This window comes from Trichoplusia ni, chromosome 25 (genome assembly GCF_003590095.1).
Source record: "Trichoplusia ni isolate ovarian cell line Hi5 chromosome 25, tn1, whole genome shotgun sequence".
In the NCBI taxonomy this organism is placed as follows: Eukaryota; Metazoa; Arthropoda; class Insecta; order Lepidoptera; family Noctuidae; genus Trichoplusia; species Trichoplusia ni.
In genome coordinates this window covers 4600664-4620694 of record NC_039502.1, presented here as the reverse complement: position 1 = coordinate 4620694, position 20031 = coordinate 4600664, and the positions used below count along the sequence as shown (strand labels likewise).

At 33.0% G+C, this 20031-nt stretch overlaps 3 protein-coding genes and 1 long non-coding RNA gene across 5 annotated transcripts; 1 reads left to right on the top strand and 3 right to left on the bottom strand.

Annotated features, from left to right (window-relative positions):
* On the bottom strand, positions 1-1713 carry LOC113505285 (mitochondrial intermembrane space import and assembly protein 40-like). 2 transcript variants are annotated; one of them, XM_026887904.1, is made up of 2 exons: positions 328-1713; positions 1-78 (listed from the first exon to the last, which is right to left on the bottom strand). In XM_026887904.1, exon 1 carries the CDS (start codon positions 1690-1692, stop codon positions 778-780), a length of 915 nt encoding a protein of 304 aa, XP_026743705.1. In that variant the 5' UTR covers positions 1693-1713; the 3' UTR covers positions 1-78; positions 328-777. The 2 variants fall into 2 exon arrangements, 1 of the variants encoding a protein (XP_026743705.1); XR_003401616.1 differs by lacking the exon at positions 328-1713 and adding an exon at positions 179-317 and having other exon boundaries at positions 7-78.
* A 430-nt stretch (positions 1714-2143) lies between these two features.
* On the bottom strand, positions 2144-2667 carry LOC113505286. Its single transcript, XR_003401617.1, has 3 exons — positions 2581-2667; positions 2253-2326; positions 2144-2176 (listed from the first exon to the last, which is right to left on the bottom strand). It is a non-coding gene; the product is annotated as an uncharacterized LOC113505286 (long non-coding RNA).
* A 2546-nt stretch (positions 2668-5213) lies between these two features.
* LOC113505282 (PWWP domain-containing protein 2A-like) lies at positions 5214-8951 on the bottom strand. The gene is made up of 3 exons (XM_026887902.1): positions 8669-8951; positions 7256-8579; positions 5214-6057 (listed from the first exon to the last, which is right to left on the bottom strand). Exons 1-3 carry the CDS (start codon positions 8818-8820, stop codon positions 5899-5901), a joined length of 1635 nt encoding a protein of 544 aa, XP_026743703.1. The 5' UTR covers positions 8821-8951; the 3' UTR covers positions 5214-5898.
* Positions 8952-9259: 308 nt separating this feature from the next.
* Positions 9260-17767, top strand: LOC113505284 (sideroflexin-2). Its single transcript, XM_026887903.1, has 9 exons — positions 9260-9390; positions 10303-10463; positions 11243-11413; positions 13700-13901; positions 15261-15339; positions 15875-15962; positions 16520-16645; positions 17080-17127; positions 17584-17767. The coding sequence occupies exons 2-9, from the start codon at positions 10306-10308 to the stop codon at positions 17693-17695; spliced, it is 984 nt and encodes a 327-aa protein (XP_026743704.1). The 5' UTR covers positions 9260-9390; positions 10303-10305; the 3' UTR covers positions 17696-17767.
* The last annotated feature ends 2264 nt before the right edge of the window (positions 17768-20031 follow it).

The window sequence follows — 20031 nt, the reverse complement described above, 5'->3', positions numbered from 1 at the left end:
CAATTCTGATTGTAGATCGACTCGGCTTTGATACAAATGTACTTCTGCGACTATTGATTGATTCATTATGTAGGGAACCTGAAATAATTCCATATTAATAAATATATTAAACATATACAGTAAATATTCGACACAAATAAATTAAATATTCATTTTTCTTTCAAAAAAAAACACAAACCTGACATTACACTGAAACTTTGGATGGAAGTGTCAAGTTTGTTCCATTATGTATTGTTTTTTTAATTGTTAGCCTACCAGTATTCAGGAACTTCACAAAAGAGTTTGTAGTTTATTAAAAAAATATATTTATTTACCATTATTACTTACCATTCAACTCCTGCATTTCCATCGTGCATATTACACTTTGTCTGTATTTTCTGCCTTTTTTCTCTATAGGCTCATCTTCTAAGATGGATTGATCAAAATGATCAGTCATCATAGTAATTCTTCTGTAAATACTTAACGATCTTTCCCATTTCTTGCCTGGCTGGAGGACAATAGCTGGTTTATCAAAGCATGTTTTTCGTGAAGATCCTGGAGTATGTGTTAAGCTTTCTGTAGGTAATTTAGAACTTTTACGAATAGTTACAGAATGTCTTGTAGGTATTATTGGGCTCTGCCTACTTTGCCTGCAACTTCTCCTATCAGTAATATTGCTGTTCCTAGTAGTAACAAATGAGATTCTGCTATCTGGTTTGTCTTCACTAATTGGTAAAACCTCTGTAGCTTCCAACTCCTTGTTAGATACCTCATTATTATCATTAGCTATTTCATTAATTACATCACTTTTACATTGTCTACTTGTGTATTATTCATATCAGTATTGCTAAGGACAGTCTTATCATAATCAGTGCTGGATGATGCATATGAATCATTAAAAATGGACATCATGGAATTATTTGTAACTTCATTCCTTCTTCTAGTTGTAACGAAACTGATGCATTTTTCTTCATCACTTGCCTCCATATCAGATTCAACAGATTCACTGGCTTCATTTTCTAATAAATTATTATCACTATTTGTTTTTTCAAAACTGCTTTCATCGGTTTTGTCATTTGTTTCAAAGCTATTAAACTCTTCTTGTGATATTTCTGCATCATTAAGACTAATTTGATCATTGTAACTGTTTTCATTTTCATCACTTAATTGTTTAGAATCATCATTATTATCATTATCATCACTCTCAGAGCTATAATTATTCATCTTCTCATAAAACCTCAGAAAAGAGGAGTCATTCATTCTTTGAATTCTAACAATAGGTTCTTTGACTATTACCTTTTCATCAGCTGAACTTTGATCACTTGTACAAGTATCATATAGAGAATCCTTGTCATCACTATTGGAATCTGATGATGAATTACTATCATCATCACTCTTAACTTTTACACAACTTACATTATCCTCAGCATTGCTTTCAGAATCACTAACTTCTTCATTAGTATTATACATAGGTATAGTATCATCTGCTAGGGTTTCTAAATTAGATTTAAGTTCTAGTATCTCTTTGACATCATTATTACTAAAACCAAAAAATGGTTCTGCCTCAGTGGTCTGAAAGGAACTAATTTCAATACTAGGTATAGTTTTATCATTGCTAACTAATTCAATATTATCTACTTCCTCCTCCGTATTATCCTTATGGTCTTCTTCAATGACAGGGTTATTTTCAAGTTTTTCTTCATTATTATCCATAGATAGTACTCTCTCATTGGGGTCTTCCAAAGGCAGGAACAGTTTCTATAGTCTTTCTTGGACCATTTGTTTTATTGTTACTTAAGAATACTATGCTATTTATTACTGTTATCATTATCATCAGTTATAGTCGTGTATTTTGGACTATTATCATCCTTCATATCAGTTATAGGTGAGAATTTAAAAATAGATTCACCTCTATATTTCATTTTGAATGGTGTACTGCATAGTGGAGAGTTAAGTATTGGAGATTGTATATTCCTAGTCAGTCTGGTGCTTGTTATATGGCCTTTTTGCAGAGTCATTAAAGCTACTTTTATTTTAATCTGTTTATCAGAGATAAATTATTCACTATGTTATTAATTGAGTCGTTTATTCTTCTTGGTGTTTGTTGTCATCATTTTCTATTAGTAGTTTATATGCTTTGATGTCTGATGTGTTTTTAGTGATGTTGTGACTTCCTCCGAGTTTTCTTTATCAGAATCTGGAATGTGATATTTAGGGGTTTAATTAGTTACTATTAAAAATAGAATTATGTTTCTTGCAGTTTATTTACTTACCACTGCTTTCACTACTTGAATAGTTCACTTTTTTTGGTTTTGCAGTTTTTCGTCTTATATAAGTTCGTCCCTCTCTGAAAGTTTAAAACAAAGAGTTCTTCAATTATAAGTCAGTGTAAACTACATTATAAACTAAGTATTAAAATTATATAATTTAGGCTTTATATAATTTTATAAATTTTTATAAAGGATCATATACAATTTAACTAAAACCCTACCAAAGTTATATTCATTTTATTGTGCATTCATTTCTGGACTATTTATATCAATGGTATGGTAGAATTTCACTAAGTTTTAAATAAAACTGTAAATATTGGTAAGTACTCACTTTTTCGGCAGAAGGTTATCAAAAGCATCCACTTTACTAGTCACAGACTCAGTCTTAGGTTCTTGAATGTTAACCAGGCAGGCGGGGATGAATTCAACAGCATATCAAAAGGATCCATTGGTTTATTTACGCGAATAGACTTGTCAGGGGTCAAATAAGCCGAACGCGACAAGCTGACTCGAGAGGGCGTTTCAGCCTCTTTTACTATCCTCTTCACATATTTCTTCTTACGTACACGGTTAGAAGCAATACCGTGAGCATTCGATGATCCAATACAAGATAATTCTCGCTTAGTTTGTTTTATATTTTGAATGAAAAAAGCATTGTAAGCCGAACTCTTTTCATCCAAGTTTAGCAATAAATCTCTGCGGTCTATAACACCACCGGTGTCTTTCTTAGACCTATATGTTCGTCTCATATTTAACGTTAATATACTCTTTACACCAAATACATTAAATAAGTTGTTTAATAAAATAAATGAAATAGATTTTCAAACGCCAAACCGAAATCGATCAACACTTTTTTGAAGTTCGTTTGACATGCACGTCAAACAGATAACACAAAGTATACAAACAACAAGTGGGTATTTTACCATAGGATAAAAAAGTTTTTTACTTGCACGTGGTGCGTAGTTTTTATGTACTGCCAGTATTTTTTTATTAAATAAAAATATATTTAAAAACGAAAAGTTGTTTTTCAACTCTAAGTACCACCCATAATAGTTTACTTTTTGTGGTTATGGTCGTTTTTTTTTACTATAATTCGCATCTAGGCGTCCCTTCGTTTGTGCAATCCTCGGGCTCTTGTAATGTACATCATAATAAATGAAGGTATTGATCCTTCATTTATTATTAATATGACACTGATCTGATCCAGATATGGTGACGGTAGGTGGGAGGTGGAGAAAATTTATAAATGAATATTGGCCAAGGCTTGAACGGCGAAATCTCGGTAGGCCGAGATGAGATGTGCAGAAGATATAAAAATACAGCAAACAGAAGTTGATAGAATAGATTGTTAGAGCAAGTCACAGAGAATGGTATGAACGACTAAGTTATGTTATAATTAATTAAGATTTTATAAGGGGATCATGTAGCAAGCAAAACAAAAACAATATGTGAAGAGTTTATATTTTAAAAATACATTTCCTGTAATGATAAGTTTATACACTGTAGCAGACTACACTAATAATTACAGCATTATTTTGTATACATAATATATATTTACGAACAAATATTTCTACATGTGGAGCAAAGATCATTTATCTTTGGCAGAATTTCCTTCCTTTATTTTACCTTTGCCTACTTCAGGTAGATAAAGCTTGAAGATACAAAAATACAGTATTTGTACATTCCAATAAAATGTTTACGAAAATATAATAATAATTCCAAAGTTCAGAAAAAATAGCGATAATGGGACAAGCATAATTAATGAAGTCACTTAATGAAGCCGCGTTTTAATTGAGGGTGTTGATTAGGCTTTATTTATCCTAAGCTTCTGCGACTTCATGTTATTTGTCCGTTTTTCGTTTTATTTCTGATCCTTGAATAATAATCCGCAAGAAAGTATGTACAGTAAGACATTTTTTCACATGATCGTAACAACCTACTTTACTGAACGTAACACGTAGTTCCCGAAAATTGTCCTAGATAGAAAAGTTGGATTCTTGAAAATACCATTGTTACGTGTTGTATTACCTACCATATCACTTCTGCTTTCTTACTGTACATAGCATTCCTTAAACAATTAAAAATACTACTTAAAAAGTAAATAACAAAACGTCTTTCTCCTGGTCTTTATAAATTGAAATGTCTACAATTATTTTGAGTAAAATAAAATAGAAGAATATAGGTAGTGTTTTAAATTTACATATTTATTCAAAACCAAGAGTCCGACAATAAAGGAATGGCCATAAGTTTCAACATAATAATAACTGAATCTGATATCAAAGCAAACAGGAAACATAAAATTAAAAAATATACAACAATAGTATGAGAATTATTACATACTTTTTCACTACTCATGGCAGAATAAGCAAGTTGTACATAAACTACTACTCACTGTATTTTAGGCCCATTTTTGCTTTCGCAATTTTATATCATATTCATAAATATAATATGGGCGTTTGTAAGTACAGTTTACTGATCAATTAAAGATCCAAATAATTGGTTATTAATGTGCCTAAATAACATGTATTGGTAGAATATTAGCATCAAATAAACATTTATATTTTTAGATAGGTAATTTTGTGAAAACAATCTTCAGGAAATATTGTACAGAAGTTATTGGTAAGCTTATTTCTTGTTGTGTGTGTACAGAATATTTTCTAAGAATCTATTAAACCTTGAAATTTATATAAACTTGGAATTGACTGAAAACGTAATTTACTATTTAAATAACAATATGACAATGCATTAGTGTTACCTACAGTGTAACAAGCGTGAATTTTTAAAACAGATGTTTATTTATTGCACATTCACAACAATACCTACATCATAATTAAGTTACTTTGTAAAAGAGGCTGACTATCCAATGTCTTTGTTACTAAACTGCGCCAAAGAAAATACTTTTGCTTTTAATAATATAATTATTTGCAGCAGACAATCAAAGGGTTTGAAACTGTAGTTTTCCTATTTTGCTAGATATGGCAGTGTTACAATAATTCTTAAATCTTTACACTCAAATCCTTAAGCTATAAAATGTTTACATTGTCTAAAAATTATGTATCGATTCGTCCCATTTCTTGTAAATGGATAGTCAACCATATTAAACTTTGAAATACCCAGCCAAATATCTATTATATTCATTTAATTTTTAACTTACATCCTACCATTTTATAGTATCCATTTCTTTGCAGTCTGTGGCATCTTTATTTTGATGGTATCACTGAATATATATCGAATGGATACCAACAAATTAATTATGTTATTATATTAAAATGCATTTGGTACACTGAAAATAAAATAGAATAAAAAATATCACATTTTTTTTCTGGTCTTGGTCTTAATAGTCTTAGCCAACCAGCATTAAAGAAAAAAACTATTCATTTAATGAGAATTTATACAGGTACAACTAGAAATTAGTAAGTACAAAAAAAGTGTAGCCCATTTTGATAAAAATTTAACGGTAATAGTTACGAAATTAATATGGACGTAAAAAAATACTGTATTACATATATGCAATATAGTTAACAAAAATAGAACTAACTTATTTTCAGTGTAACAATGACAAACACTCAACAGCATGGCTACTTGTGCAGAAGAATGAAGTAATTATAAATATCACATGAATTTGTTTAAATTCGAATGCTCCTTACATCTATGAGAACACATCGATGGGTCGCGGTGACACTGTTGCTAGGGTGTGCGTAGGGCTGGCCAGAGGGTCGCTGACATGAGATTCATTTTTCTTTGCTTCTACTGTTGCCTGTTTGACAGCATCTTTATAAGGACCCCGCTTTTTCTTGTTGAAACGTATCTGGAATGAATTAAATTCGGTGTTAATCTTTACATATAATGTAGACATAAGCTACAGGAATTAAAGAGCTCAAGCGTGTACAAGTGCACTCTCAGAGCCCGATGCCTCGGCTAACGAGAGGGATCAGAGAGTGAAACATTTTTAAGTGCCCAGCAAGGAACGTGCGATATTTAATTCGATAACAATGTTACGGTTGTTCTCGACCTTTATGAGCTCGGACTAAATTCACATTCCTTTGATTAGGCGATCCTGCTTTCATCACTAGACTAGCACACTAATGCAATCTCTGAGTACAAAAATGGGTAAAAAATATTGAGTCAGTCAATACTGACGTAAAATCGTAACCCTGTAAGTGAGTATGTAGCTCATGAACTGTTATAGCTCGACAGTTGCAAATTCCCACGGATGATTTATTTCTTGTGGTAAAAAAATTAATAATAAAAGTCACGATTAAGTAAGGGTTGTATAGTCATAAATTTGTTAGGTGACCCTTTTTCGCAAATTTTCTTTAACCTATTTGTACGAAATAGTTTTTTTATCTGACACATGCAAACCTCATCTACAACCTCAAAATCAGAATTATTATCTATGGGCAATGGGAATTATTGATAGAACCATGTGAGAGACAATAAACATGTGGCAGCCACATGACAAATACATCATACACATGGCTTCTTCATCAATGTGAATAATGGCACATAAAAATGCGTTTTTATTTCTAAGTTCAGTATTTCTCAACAACAAGAATCTCAAGTAACACATAAAATCTTATCTCTATGCATAATTCTCAGGAATTCATATACCTACATAATGATATTTATATATTTGCAAACTTTGTTCTGCTTTAAGGAAAATGTTTAAAAAAATATGTTTACTTATGTGACAAAATTACTTCCACTAAAGCTTTTTAACAAATATCTCTTCTTAATTCTTATTAACCTCTTTGCTCCTCCTTGCTTTTAAAATATGGGTAAAATCAACATTCATCATTCAATGTGTATAGGGTTGCCACCTCTTAAATATGGTGACCATGGCAAGGCCTGAAAACTCCAGTTATTTTTTAAACCAGACTACATAATGTAAGCTTAATTTACACTCTCTGGTTACCCTACAAACTATGAAATATCTGGTTAAACCCTGGAGGGGTGACAACCCTACATTTTGAGGTACAGATAATATTTTGTAAACCAATACTCACTTTATAATCTTCTAAGAAAGGACTCAAGCTGTCACATGGCATCAATGATGTTGTAGTTGAAGCATACCATGCTACATGAGCCTTAGATGATGGTGTTACACTAAGGACCCTCCCCGGCCACCATGGAAACCCTAAGACCTTGCCCCACACCACATCCCCAGGAGATACCCGTAATATCCTAGCCCCAACACCTTCAGTACCGTTTGCTGGGAAGTCTGGCACCAACTCATTGTCCCAGTCCTCTGATCCACTTTCTATAGGATCATTCTCACTTTGCTTCTCATAAGAATTACTACTTAGTCTTCGCAAGCTTATAGATAGCTTCTGTTTCATACAATGCTCTTTAATATCACTAAAATAGTCAACTGTCTCACTATCAGGACACTTACTTGTGTTTTCATCCCTCTTCTTTTGACTTTTGTACTTTTTTTTATGTTTTACTTTGTGCTTATGTTTCTTTTCTAGAGGGTCTAGTGTGGGACTTGATGCATTGTTGTGAGGCGACAATGCACCAATGTGTTTAGGTGATTGGATACTTTGCTCACATTTTTCTACTGTGTTACTCTTTTTTGCTTGTTTCTTGGCTTTCTTCAAAGCCTTCTTAGCAGCTTTAGAATCTGGTTTTGTGGGTTTTGCCATATCACAAGAGACCCCTGAATCTTCATTGAAATCTCCTGAAAGTGGTGGTATCTTAACAACTGTTCCCTCACCTTCACCAAAACATATTTTAAGAGTTCTTGCACTACTAAACATAGAACTAAAGGAAATATCATTTTCGTCTTTCAAGTCTTCCTTATCACCTTCCATGTCGTCAGATACACTGACGAACGCCATTTCCTGCGTCACAGTTTCATTTGTAGTTTTCTCACTTTTTATTTGTCTTTCACTAGCCTTGTTAGGAATTTTAGTTGCACCCTTTACTGCACTACTTATCTCACTTGGGTGCAGCCTGGACAGCTTGGGTATAAGCATACTGCCCATTAAATACTTTTTCTCAGTCCTTGATGACTCAGTGCTATGTGGTGTATCGTCATCAGATTCTAATTTACGTTTTTTAGACACGTCTACGTTTTCATTGTTCTCATTGCAAATTCCTTGGCAGTTAGAACACAGGACCTTCCGGGGTCTTAGTCGGACGGTCATCTTTTGCTGGTGTTTGCCCTTAGTCGCAGGCTTTTTAGATTTCTGCGAATTTTCGCCTTCATATTGGGGGTCCTCGTAGGTGAACCTTTGACCAACGGAATGTAATTTATCGCTCTCATTGGCGGGCGCAGTCTGTTTAGAAAATGCTGGGTGGAGATTATACACGCCAAAAGGTAAATTACTGCAAAAATACCGTGAAATTAATGAGAATATAAATAGTTTCTACCAATAATCGATAAACACACACTGCCTTATAACTTTGACACCTACCCTTTGTTGGAATCCAGAAGCACACCTTGAAACTTTTTATTTTCCGTACAATATGAAACAACGATAATATCTGCTAGAGCTTCTTCTACGTTTACTAAAATCTGAGAATTCTTTTGAATCGTCATATCGGCTGTTGCTACGACAGCCGCCATATTTTGTTAAATCATAGATAATAACACAGTGATAGATAATGCCAAAGAAGAGAAGGTAGTGATTGAACGGATATGAGGAATGTTTATGAGATATGACACATACAAGAACTGCACATACATAGCTTAGGGACTATTAATTAACAATATACAGTCAAAATATTTATATGTAATTAGGCATTAGAAAAGATGCTACAAACAAAAAATCTCAGATGTACTTCTACAAATAATATAAAATAAAAATAAATTATTCGTACCTTCTTTACTACTGGTACTGAGAGCATTTTTTCTTCATATGCATACAAAATAAGTATTATAATCCCCTTATATTCTACCCAAAAATTATAATGGGACTGAGCAGGATTAAATCAAAAAGTTTTGATAAATCTGACGATTTTCTGCGTAAAGAGAAGTATTTATTTGACAGTTCGAATTTCTGATTATTATTGGTGGTGAATTTTTATGACAGTTGTTTAATCCAGTTAGCGATACGCGCACATATTTTTTGATAAAATTCCAGATTGCATTTACGTACTGTTATATCTCGCCTACGAAAAAAACCTAAATACTTAAGTAAGTTATATTAATCATTTTTCGTTAAATAAGTTAATAAGCTAAGTTTCTGTAGTATCAATAGGGGACTTACATAATCTATTCATAATTATTATTCTGATTCAATTTGTTTATTTTGTTAGCGACTGTTTTTTCCATGGTATTATATATCTGCTATAACTTCAAGGTCTTGGAATGGTAATTACCTGTCTGGCAGCTTTAATGTTCGCCAATATTTTAGAGGCACAAGCGTAACTTACACCTTAGAAGTTGCATTACCTAGCAATAAAAGAGTATAGTTCTTTTTTTAATGAGAGTTATTGTTGATAGCATGTTTACGGCCATGTAGAGTTAGCCAATTGTGTCTGATGGTCATAAAACACTGTATAAAAGTTTAAAATTTCTTTTAGCTTGATAGATTAAGTTTTCAAATAAATGGTTATTAAAAAAAGCCTGGAATTATAAATTGAAAATGAAATAATATTATAATAGTTTCTTTCTTCTCCTTTAAACACATTTCGTTTTAAGGAGAAGAAAGAAAGTACATATAAAAACATACCTAGGTTACATAATAAAAACTATTCTCATAACATCTTTTTACTTTAGGTAGGACATCCCTAGATCTGGTACTGGTATCTGTTTTTTTTTAATATTTCTTATATTAGGAAATTGATACATATAAATCCTGAGATAGTACACTACTAAGTCACAAATTCACATAGACTCTATTTACAATATTAGTATAGCTTATGTATAGTTTGTAAAGAATTATTATGTTCTACCAAATTGCTGTCAGTATACCAGTAATAAATAGAACAGGTCTGATAAGCGGGGTGCTTATGACTAGAAATCACCAAAGATACAGTGGTTTGGAAATAGACAGGTCCGAAAAAAAGGTTGACAGATGAACATTTAAATAGAATCTATTTACAGGCAATGGCGGCTGAGAAGAGGATAGACATCACCCAGCCTCTTTGGGACCAGTCCACGTTTGTGGGTAGATTTAAGCATTTTGCCTTCATATCCAACCCTCTATTATCACTGGCTTCTGAAACTGAGCTGCATCAAGCCAAGGATCTATACTTAAAGTACAAGTAAGTGGTATATTGTCTTAATGACTATCAGACCGATTTCTAAAAAAATATCGGACCCGTTTTCTTAATTTTTTTAGTAAGTTTCAGACCCATTTTCTTTATGTTTTAAGTAAGTTGTAATTTTTTATGACGTCATTAATCGGTACATTTTTACCGACATTTGACATAACTATTTCCCCTCTTCCATAGATTTTGCAATCTTCGATGCGTTTTATCCTCGTATTTTTAATTGAATTTATGACTTAATCTTAATATATATACCGTGCATTGGTTTATGCATATCCATTCGCATTGAAATTGTCTGGACTTCAAAAGAGACTGTGACCTCTTGAGTTTGTTTCGACATTTCTTCTCAGGGTAGTCAGATAGGAAATGTCGACCCCAGCTTTCTCAAAAAAATAAGACATGTAAAAGTGATGATATATCCTACTTACAGAATAAATGATTTCATTTCATTTCAATATTTAAAACATATCTGTACCAGACAACTTTGCCTACGGGTGTAGTTACCCTGTTATTAAGCCTTTAACTGTTTTCATTACTCGATGTAAAGCTTAGGACTTTAATTCACGGCGAGGGCACGTTGAAAAGTCGAACTCGTACCAATAAAAAAATCACCTCGGTCTCGTCCTTACCGTTGCGAGAGACGCAAGATCCCATATAGTCCTGGTGCATGCCTCTGACATCGCACCAGTATAAAACCTCATCAAAAGCTTACCAATGATATTTAACGTCCCCATTTGTTATCAGACAATTATACTAATCCAAGATTTTTCCAGAGCAGGACAAGAACCAGCTGGTACCAAACATGAGCAAGTAGTGAGGGCGAAGCAACTGTATGAGTCAGCTTTCCATCCCGACAGCGGCGAACTGCAGAATGTGTTTGGAAGGATGTCGTTCCAGATGCCAGGAGGATGCTTGATCACGGGCGCTATGCTGCAGTGGTACAGGTTAGGACTGTTCATCAAATTTAAATTGTAAAAGAGACATGTTAGAATATGCTACTACCTCTTTTATAGAAGTAATATTACTATTGTGGAACAGAGATGCCGCTCTACGCCTTGTACACCTCTCCATAACTGCAATAACGTGCCGTACTTTAAACTGTAATACTACAGAAATGTGAATGTATTTCTATAAAAAAATAGAAGTAGTATTCTATAGTTACTATACTTTTCTGTCCATGTCATATACGCGGATGATTCGACACTTGAAATAATTACCAAAAATCTACATGGGGTTAACAATTCCTAATGTTTAGGCATTCGAATCAAAATGAACTAAACAGGATCTTATGAAACGATTTAAGTTAAGCTTCTATAACCTTTCAACTGAATCTAAGTAACAATTAACATCTGCAACTATGGTTTTTCCAAGCAGGCTGATAGAAACAAATGAGTGGTATCAATTTTTGCCACGGAACATTAAAAGTGCTAATTCACGTCCAAGGTCGATTGATTGCTACAATACCGATGCATTGACTGTTATGGATGTATCATATTACTATGCAGTAGATATATCTCTATTGATTTAAATTGAAAAGCAATACTAGTCTCTTTAGCTTTGATAGATGATTTTTATTACTCTGTCATATCATTATGAGCTTGAGTAAGTATTGCTCGTCCAGTAAAGTAGCCAGGGCTTACGGTAAGACTCCGACAAATGTATGGATCTGAAATGTGTTAAATATTTGTTCCACAATTCATTGTTGTCGGCAAGTTTTTCGAATAAATTAGTATGATCTTTAACCGGCTGCATTAATCCCCGCGTATAGAGAATTTTCCCCCACTTAATTTCAGCATCCCCTACGGCAAATTTTCAGAAGAGAAGAAACACAGGGCAGAGGAAATTATGGGGTTATTTAATTTTTATTTGGGGGCACATCTAAAATTAATATTATCCCGGGTGAGTAAGAGGTGCCTCTCAATGCCGTGTACTGCTCTGTCACGCTTTAACAACCATAGTAAAAACCAAAGTGGAAAATCCTGACAAACTGCTTTTGTCTCCCGTCCCCTCTATAGGGGGCTACTACCACTCCTTCAAATACGAACTTTGCAGCTATAGAAGCGTAACGTGGACCACGCTGCTCAGAATGACGTTTTTCTTCCACACTTTCCTCTCCGTGTCCTGATGGGAATGCATTTAAAAACTACCACGATAACCCCGCAAAAAATAACCGACCTTCCTCGTATGTATGTAAGAGATACAATGACGACACTATTTACTTAAGAAAATCATTAATTAATATATGCAAAACAAGTTACTATAAATTTAAATTTCGTTTTTGACTTCATTTGGCAACCGTCCAGTGTAGGTCAGTAAAGGAAAAACGACTTAAATATTGTTGCCAAGGAATTTCATTTAAAATATGTTTTTTGAGGCTAATGTACTTTAATTTACAGTGAGTTAATTTTAACTTTTTATGACTTAGGCGGTACTCACTGATATTCTTTTCAATTTGGTGTAACAGGTAATAATCATCCCTATACATAATAAATGGAATAATTCAGCTTCTGTCTAAGACGCTACTACTGGTTTCTGAAGTAAAATTGTTGCTACTTTGCAAGTGAGTACGCTCTATACGGCTTAGAATGGCATCTCGTTCCCTCAACTATAATTATGTTACTTTAAGTGGGAGTAATACCCCTGAAACGGAATAGATTGACTGAATAAACTAAAGATATCTTCATCCTGTCACAAGACTAATAGCCACAAATATAGACACGTTGTCATTAAGCCATACCATGAATTTAACTAACTGTAGCGACTAAAACAACTGCGCTTTATGTGTCTCGAAATAACTTGTGCATTCGAATGAGTTGGTATATTGTGGGTTGGAAACAACAGTGTTTTGTGCTCAAGTCCAATATGTCATTATATAGAGCTATTTTAACTTTGACGTCCTCATATGGCTTAAAATAAATCGTTAACATAACTTAAGTGTGAATTTTTTTGACATACAATTCTTGATGGAATGTAGTGTTTTCGAGACATACAAAACAATGCAGCAATCAACGCAACCTTTTTTAAACATTTGTTGACACAATAGTAATCTGTTTCCTGACTCATTTCTATCCGATTTCTTTTGTGTTTTCAATGAAAAAAAAAGGAATTCTAAATGCTTATAGAAGTTCCCCATGTTGTCCATATCGCAAATAAATGCCACTTACGTATGTGTACGTATTTTCAGTGATCTTACTCCAAATAACAGCAACAACTCACAAATTCTCCCACAGAACACCAGTTGCAGTGGTCTTCTGGCAATGGGTGAACCAGTCCTTCAACGCCCTGGTCAACTACACCAACCGCAACGCGAACTCCCCACTCACGACCACGCAGATGGGCGTGGCTTATGTCTCCGCTACGTCAGCCGCTATGACGACTGCCCTTATCTTCAAGTTCAGCGTTCAGAAGCGGGCCAAAAACCCTATTTTGGCTGTGAGTATACACCGGAAAGATTTTAGATTCGAACTTTTTAAACACCATATTCTTCTTCTTCTTTTATATGATTTTTAAATATTACAAAAGAAGGAAACCTTTGCTGTTTGTTCGAAAAGTTTTAATTAATGTCTCACAGTTGATGTCTATATTAAAGTACCTCGAAAATGATCCCACGGGAACATAAAACCGGGACAAAGAATCCTGTATAAATCCAGGTTATAAACCCTGTCTGTTTTTGCGTGTAAAAGTAACAAAAGTCCATACAAACTTTCGCGTTTATTATATACGTAGGATTGATTCTCGTTTGCGGCTCATCACGGCTTTGATCTAGATTAGTTAAGTCAACAGTATTCTAGGATGTATTCGCTACTGTTTACAGAGCTTATTTTAAACTCATACTTTAATCAATCAACTCGGCAGATCGTGGTCTCCGCTTAAATCATATTAGGCTTACATCAACACCTGGTTCGTAGAAAATATAGAAAATAAAAACAGATCTTAAACATAAAGAAAGCAAAGTAAACTCGTTATCAGTTAACTGTTTCGTAATCCCATTAATCTGTAGTTGCTATCAAACAATCTTTATGACGGCTTAACAGAAATAATTGCCTCGCGATTAGATATACACCACACTAATATTATAAATGCGAATGTAAGTTTGTTCTTCACTCCTAAACAAGGAGACCAATTTCAATGAATTCTGGTGAGAAGGTAGCTGAAATGTTAATTAACATATAGGCTTTAATCTGACTTCTTTAAAGGTGGTAATGTTTTTACAGCTCTATAAACAAAATATGAGAGGGCGACGCCGCGAACAACATCTAGTGGTTATAAGAAACGCGATTAAAAACTCCTTACACAACTTATCTCCAATTATAATATTATCTGTATCATTACACTATCTTAAACTGTAACTCTTTGTAACCTTTGAATATGTTCAAAGTTCATTTGAATTTATATTAATCGATTTTTATAACTAGCTTTTTCCCGTGGTCTCGCCATTCATTTTGTAAAAAATGTTGCAGAATTTATTAGAATATCAGTATGAGAATTCAACTCAAACTTGAAAATTTGTAACTTTGATATCTCAATACTCAATAAGTTTATTGCATTCCACAATGTGAACTTATGTGGTGTATATACGTTAGTTTTCAGCCCTGTCGGACATAACAAAAAGAAGAATTATTTATTCTGTATCAGGATATAATTTATCAATAATATGTATGTATTTAGAAAAATACAGTTGTCTAACAATAAGAGCTTTGCTTAATTTAAGACTAGATGGCGTTGTGCGAAAATTGTTTAATATATTATTATATTTAAAAAGAGTCTTTAAATGTACATCTTTAATTTCAGAGGTTCGTGCCATTCGTTGCAGTGGCGGCCGCCAACTGGGTAAACATTCCATTAATGAGACAGAATGAGATTCGTTTAGGTATGTACTTGTATATTATGTATAGTATATGTTACTACTGGTAATTAATATCAATCAACTGTTATTGTGTTCAACTGCTCATGCATTCGCTAGACAGTGCAGAGAATAGTATTTAGGTTTTTAGAGTTCTGTACCTAGAGGGTAACAAGAGAACCCTTAGAAATTTTTAATTTTAATTGCGTTTTTTTTTCATTCAAGATTAGTAATGCTCTAAACAAATTTAATAAATCTTCTGATTTTATGTATATAATGTTTTTTATACCAGCTATTATAATACAATAATATAAAATACGTTTTAAAAATAATGTCATGAAATTATGACATTTAATATAATAAATTGTAATTTATTGCAATAATTTTGTACTAAAATTTAAATCAGAATATCATTAACGATGTCACAATATTTATCATAAAATGATTTACATTTAATATATAATAATAAAAACTTTTTACACACCGTTGTTTATTATAATACACAACAGTAAAAAAAACTATTTAAATACCTAGGTTCATCATACATAATTCAATTTTTCAGGTTTGGACGTAACAGATGAGAATGGCAAAGTAATCGGCAAGTCTCAGTTGGCACCTGCCAAAGGAATCTCGCAAGTTGTCACTTCAAGGTGAGCGTAAGATGTGGTGTATTTCTGTGATACTTCAAGGGTACTTTGTGTTGTATAATTAGTTGGTGATAATTTGACTATTGGGTCTAAATTGTTTTGTCATTACATGTTCAGCCGTTTTGTTGCAAAGTAATGAGTTGTTAAATGTTTTTAATATTTTGGCATATTTAATATAATGTGCTCGAATATGGATGTAGAGCCCATCTTATATTGGAATTATAAAAGGCCTCCTTGTCATCATCGTAGCCTTTTCCCAACTATGTTGGGGTCGGCTTCCAGTCTAAACGGATTCCGCTAAGTACCAGTGTTTTACAAGGAGCGACTGCCAATCTGACCTCGTCAACCCAGTAACCTGGGCAACACGATACCCCTTAATTAGACTGGTTGTCAGACTTTCTAGCTTCTGACTACCTGTAACGACTGTGAAAGATGTATGAATAATAGCCGAACTGGGATACCAAGGTGCACATACAGGTCTAAAATTGCCTTGCCTTAGTAACAGACTGGTTCTTTTCTCTTTAGTTATAATATGAGTAATACCAATTGTGTATCCCCAGGATCGTGATGTGCGCGCCAGGCATGTTGCTGCTGCCGGTCATCATGGAGCGGCTCGAGCCCAGGGCCTGGATGCAGAGGATCCGCTGGGCCCACATCGGGATACAGACCGCTATAGTCGGCATGTTGTGAGTATTGCACAGATTATAATGGCCCTTAGTAGCTATTGCTATTTGCCCGTCGATTCCCAAGCAGGAATCTTTCCTACACTTCTAGAAATGTATTAGAATCAGCTTAGTCTCGCTGATCCAGAAGCAACGAAGAAAACGACCATACTTATGGTAATTTCGCTGTGTATTTTATTCGGTATTTAATCGATGCTTTGGCGTGGTGACGTCAGCCACTCGGCTATGTCTGCAAGCAACAAGAATAAACCGAAGCGCTAAAAAATACAGACTTGTTTAACTTAATGCTGGTTATCGCAGAAAGCCTCTCACATTCAGCGGATTTTTGTTTGGTTTAAAATAAAAAAAATCCTGAATGAAAAAAAAAATGTGCATTTGAACTTATTAATTTGTTTTTTACGTAAGGGTGATTTTTAATTTGTAATTGTAACTTCCAGCCTTACATTCATGGTGCCAACAGCCTGCGCAATCTTCCCGCAAAGATGGTATGTATTTCACAAGTTTTTTAATCAATAATATCTGAATAATAATACATACATACGTTTTTTTACTTTTGTCCCGCTAACATTATAATTGTCAAGGCACAGTGAATAGAACTTTTGCGTCATGGCACTCTTGCGCGGTTTTTGTGTGCGTACGATAGATATCATTTATGTTTATATGAAATTTTATTCATGTGGTTGGCACACACATATGAAAGCAGTATCAGTAAACTAATAAATGTGTATTTCCAAGAGTTATTCAGACTAAATATACAATTAAAGTGTGTGTGTGAAAAAGTGACATTTGGACTTCAAACCACTTTTTCTTTGTTACTCAATATTATCAAATATTTCTACTAATTATACGAAAACATGACCTTTTAAGTCGGGCACAATATAATATATCAACCAATATGAAAAAGATCCTCATTTTAACTTCCATTATTTTACTTTTCACAGTAAACTCTCAATTGACACAATAAAACGTTTTGAGAAGGACAACTATGAACAAATACTAAAGAACACGGATGGTAAGCCTCCGGAATACGTGTACTTCAACAAGGGGCTGTAAACTGTTAGATGTAAGAACAATTTCAAGAGGTTTCTAGCACGAAGTAGTGTACGATCAATGGTCAAGAATAATGACTAATAAGAAAGGATTGTCGTTTGTATGTTGGTATAGAAACTTTCGTGAGATTGATTCATTATAAAATGATGCAACGGTTTTTAAGGTTTACTCACGCGATACTACTCAGACAAACCCGATAAATACGCGGGAATCTTTTCATATGTGTTGAAGGGACGACTTAAAATTGAAGAATTTGATTCAAATACTGACTTTGTCTATTGAGTATTTCTTAATAAGTACTTTTGTTATGTTTTTGTTTGATTATTAATTTGTGTCAAAAGGAGTATAAAGTTATTCATTATTCTTGACCATTGACAAAACATAAACTATCAATTACTGTTTTCAGTTAATCAATTTGATCACTAAAGTATTATTTTTTGTATTCTTATTTTTTTTCTGCCAACTATACAAGAAGTTATGAAGACATAATTTAAGAAACCATATATTTTTGTTCGAATATATCAACACTAAAGTTTAATCAAATACTTTCCTATTATTTTAAGGATATCATAAATAGATTTTTTAAAGTTATTTTAAATGCGTAATCATTATTTTTATTAAGTGTTACCATAAGTAAAATGTCAAGATCTGTTTTTCTATTGGAATGTTTGAGAAAATATTTTTTTTGTGCTGTATACATTCCGGAATCGCTTGCTTTTAATATTTATTTGCTTTATTTTGGAAAATTAATCATATTTTTGTATATTATTTTGTAGTCTTATTTTGTGGTTGGTTTTTTGGTATTAGCAATTAGATTGGCAACACTTGCGCTATAGCATTTACTTCTGACGCCTGCAACAAAAAAATAGGAATAGTGTAACGTGATATTATTTCTTTCACATTTTTCTCCAACGTATCATCATTGCTACGATAATAAATACTTTTTTAAGTAAACATTTTAACATTCTAGAATCCTATGCGTACCATGTGCGTAATCGCGAATTGGTATTTATCATCAAATTGCTAATACCAGTGTGTACTTAGAATGGCTACTTATTTTATTATTTTGTAAGCTTAATCTAATATATAAAATTCCCGTGTCACGATGTTAGTTACCGTACTCCTCCGAAACGGTACGACCGATTCTTATGAAATTTTGTATACATATTGGGTAGGTCTGAGAATGGAACAACATCTATTTTTCATACCCCTAAGTGTTAAGGGTTGCCCACACTAAAAACATAAATTTTATTTTTTGGACTAAATTGTTTGTTTTTATTTTTATAATGTGGCATTAAAAATACACACAACTAGGGAAAAAAAATATTCGGCAAAACAACGTTTGCTGGGTCAGCTAGTAAAACTATAAAATATAAGATTCCACAATTGCTTTTGTTACATACTGTCGAAAGGCAGTCAGGATGCATATATTCAATGAAATGAAACTTTGTTTCGTTAATTTTAAAAGCTATTGTTTTTTTGATGACTATTAAAATTTGTATATTGCATCCAATCATCCTATATCTATGCTCAAAGTTGTTTTGATTAAGACAAACGTTGATATTATTATTTTGATCGCATTTTTATTGTAGTTTATTCTGCTGTTGTAGTTTTCTTGCCTACTGTAATATTGTTTCACCGATTTCTGTTTAATTTCATCGAATAACTAAACATTGTAACAGTTAATAATTACTTTCACAGTAAAAGATATTTTTGTTTTTTTTGGCTAAGGCCTTTGATAGCAATTTTTTGGTTATGAAATAGTAATAAACTGTTAAATGACGCATGAAGAAGAAATATCTTGAGTTCATTTCGGTGTAAGTTAGGCAATCGAAATCGGCATTTTATCCAGTATACATACATACATGGTGTTGTTTTAAAGTATTTTTTTTATGGTACTTCTGGCATTTTTTAAGCTTTTTTCGTATTTATTATTGCTCAAATGGATAATTTTTAAATACCTTTAATTTAAACTGATTATATTTTCGTTGATTAACATATCTACACTATGACAATAAAGCTTTCTACCGCTAAGATATAGTATGAAATCGGTTTATGTTATTTTCTCTTGTAGTAGTTAAGATAGGTTTTTATTGTGTTAATAATAGCTTAGAGATAATTATATTTGTTGCTACGCTGAGACAATAAACAGATAGCTGTATTTAGATGTTTTATTTTATGCTCTTCTTCATTTACGTGACGTCATGTTGTTGTCTATTCTCAAGAAACTGCTGTTTTCATTGTGACGATTTATTGAATAAAGTTGTTGGCTTATTTCCGAAATTCTATCGTTGTTTAATGACTAAAATAGTTGAATACCACAAAGTTTCGTTGCCTAG

Excerpts from the sequence above, each read along its gene's own strand:
- LOC113505284 (XM_026887903.1), top strand. The coding sequence starts at position 10,306 with ATGGCGGCTGAGAAGAGGATAGACATCACCCAGCCTCTTTGGGACCAG. Across the intron at positions 13,902-15,260 it reads CCAAAAACCCTATTTTGGCT|AGGTTCGTGCCATTCGTTGC; the intron begins GTGAGTATACAC and ends CTTTAATTTCAG. Across the intron at positions 16,646-17,079 it reads ACCGCTATAGTCGGCATGTT|CCTTACATTCATGGTGCCAA; the intron begins GTGAGTATTGCA and ends TGTAACTTCCAG.
- LOC113505282 (XM_026887902.1), bottom strand. The coding sequence starts at position 8,820 with ATGGCGGCTGTCGTAGCAACAGCCGATATGACGATTCAAAAGAATTCT. Across the intron at positions 8,580-8,668 it reads CTTCTGGATTCCAACAAAGG|TAATTTACCTTTTGGCGTGT; the intron begins GTAGGTGTCAAA and ends GTATTTTTGCAG. Across the intron at positions 6,058-7,255 it reads CTTTCTTAGAAGATTATAAA|ATACGTTTCAACAAGAAAAA; the intron begins GTGAGTATTGGT and ends AATTCATTCCAG.
- LOC113505285 (XM_026887904.1), bottom strand. The coding sequence starts at position 1,692 with ATGGATAATAATGAAGAAAAACTTGAAAATAACCCTGTCATTGAAGAA.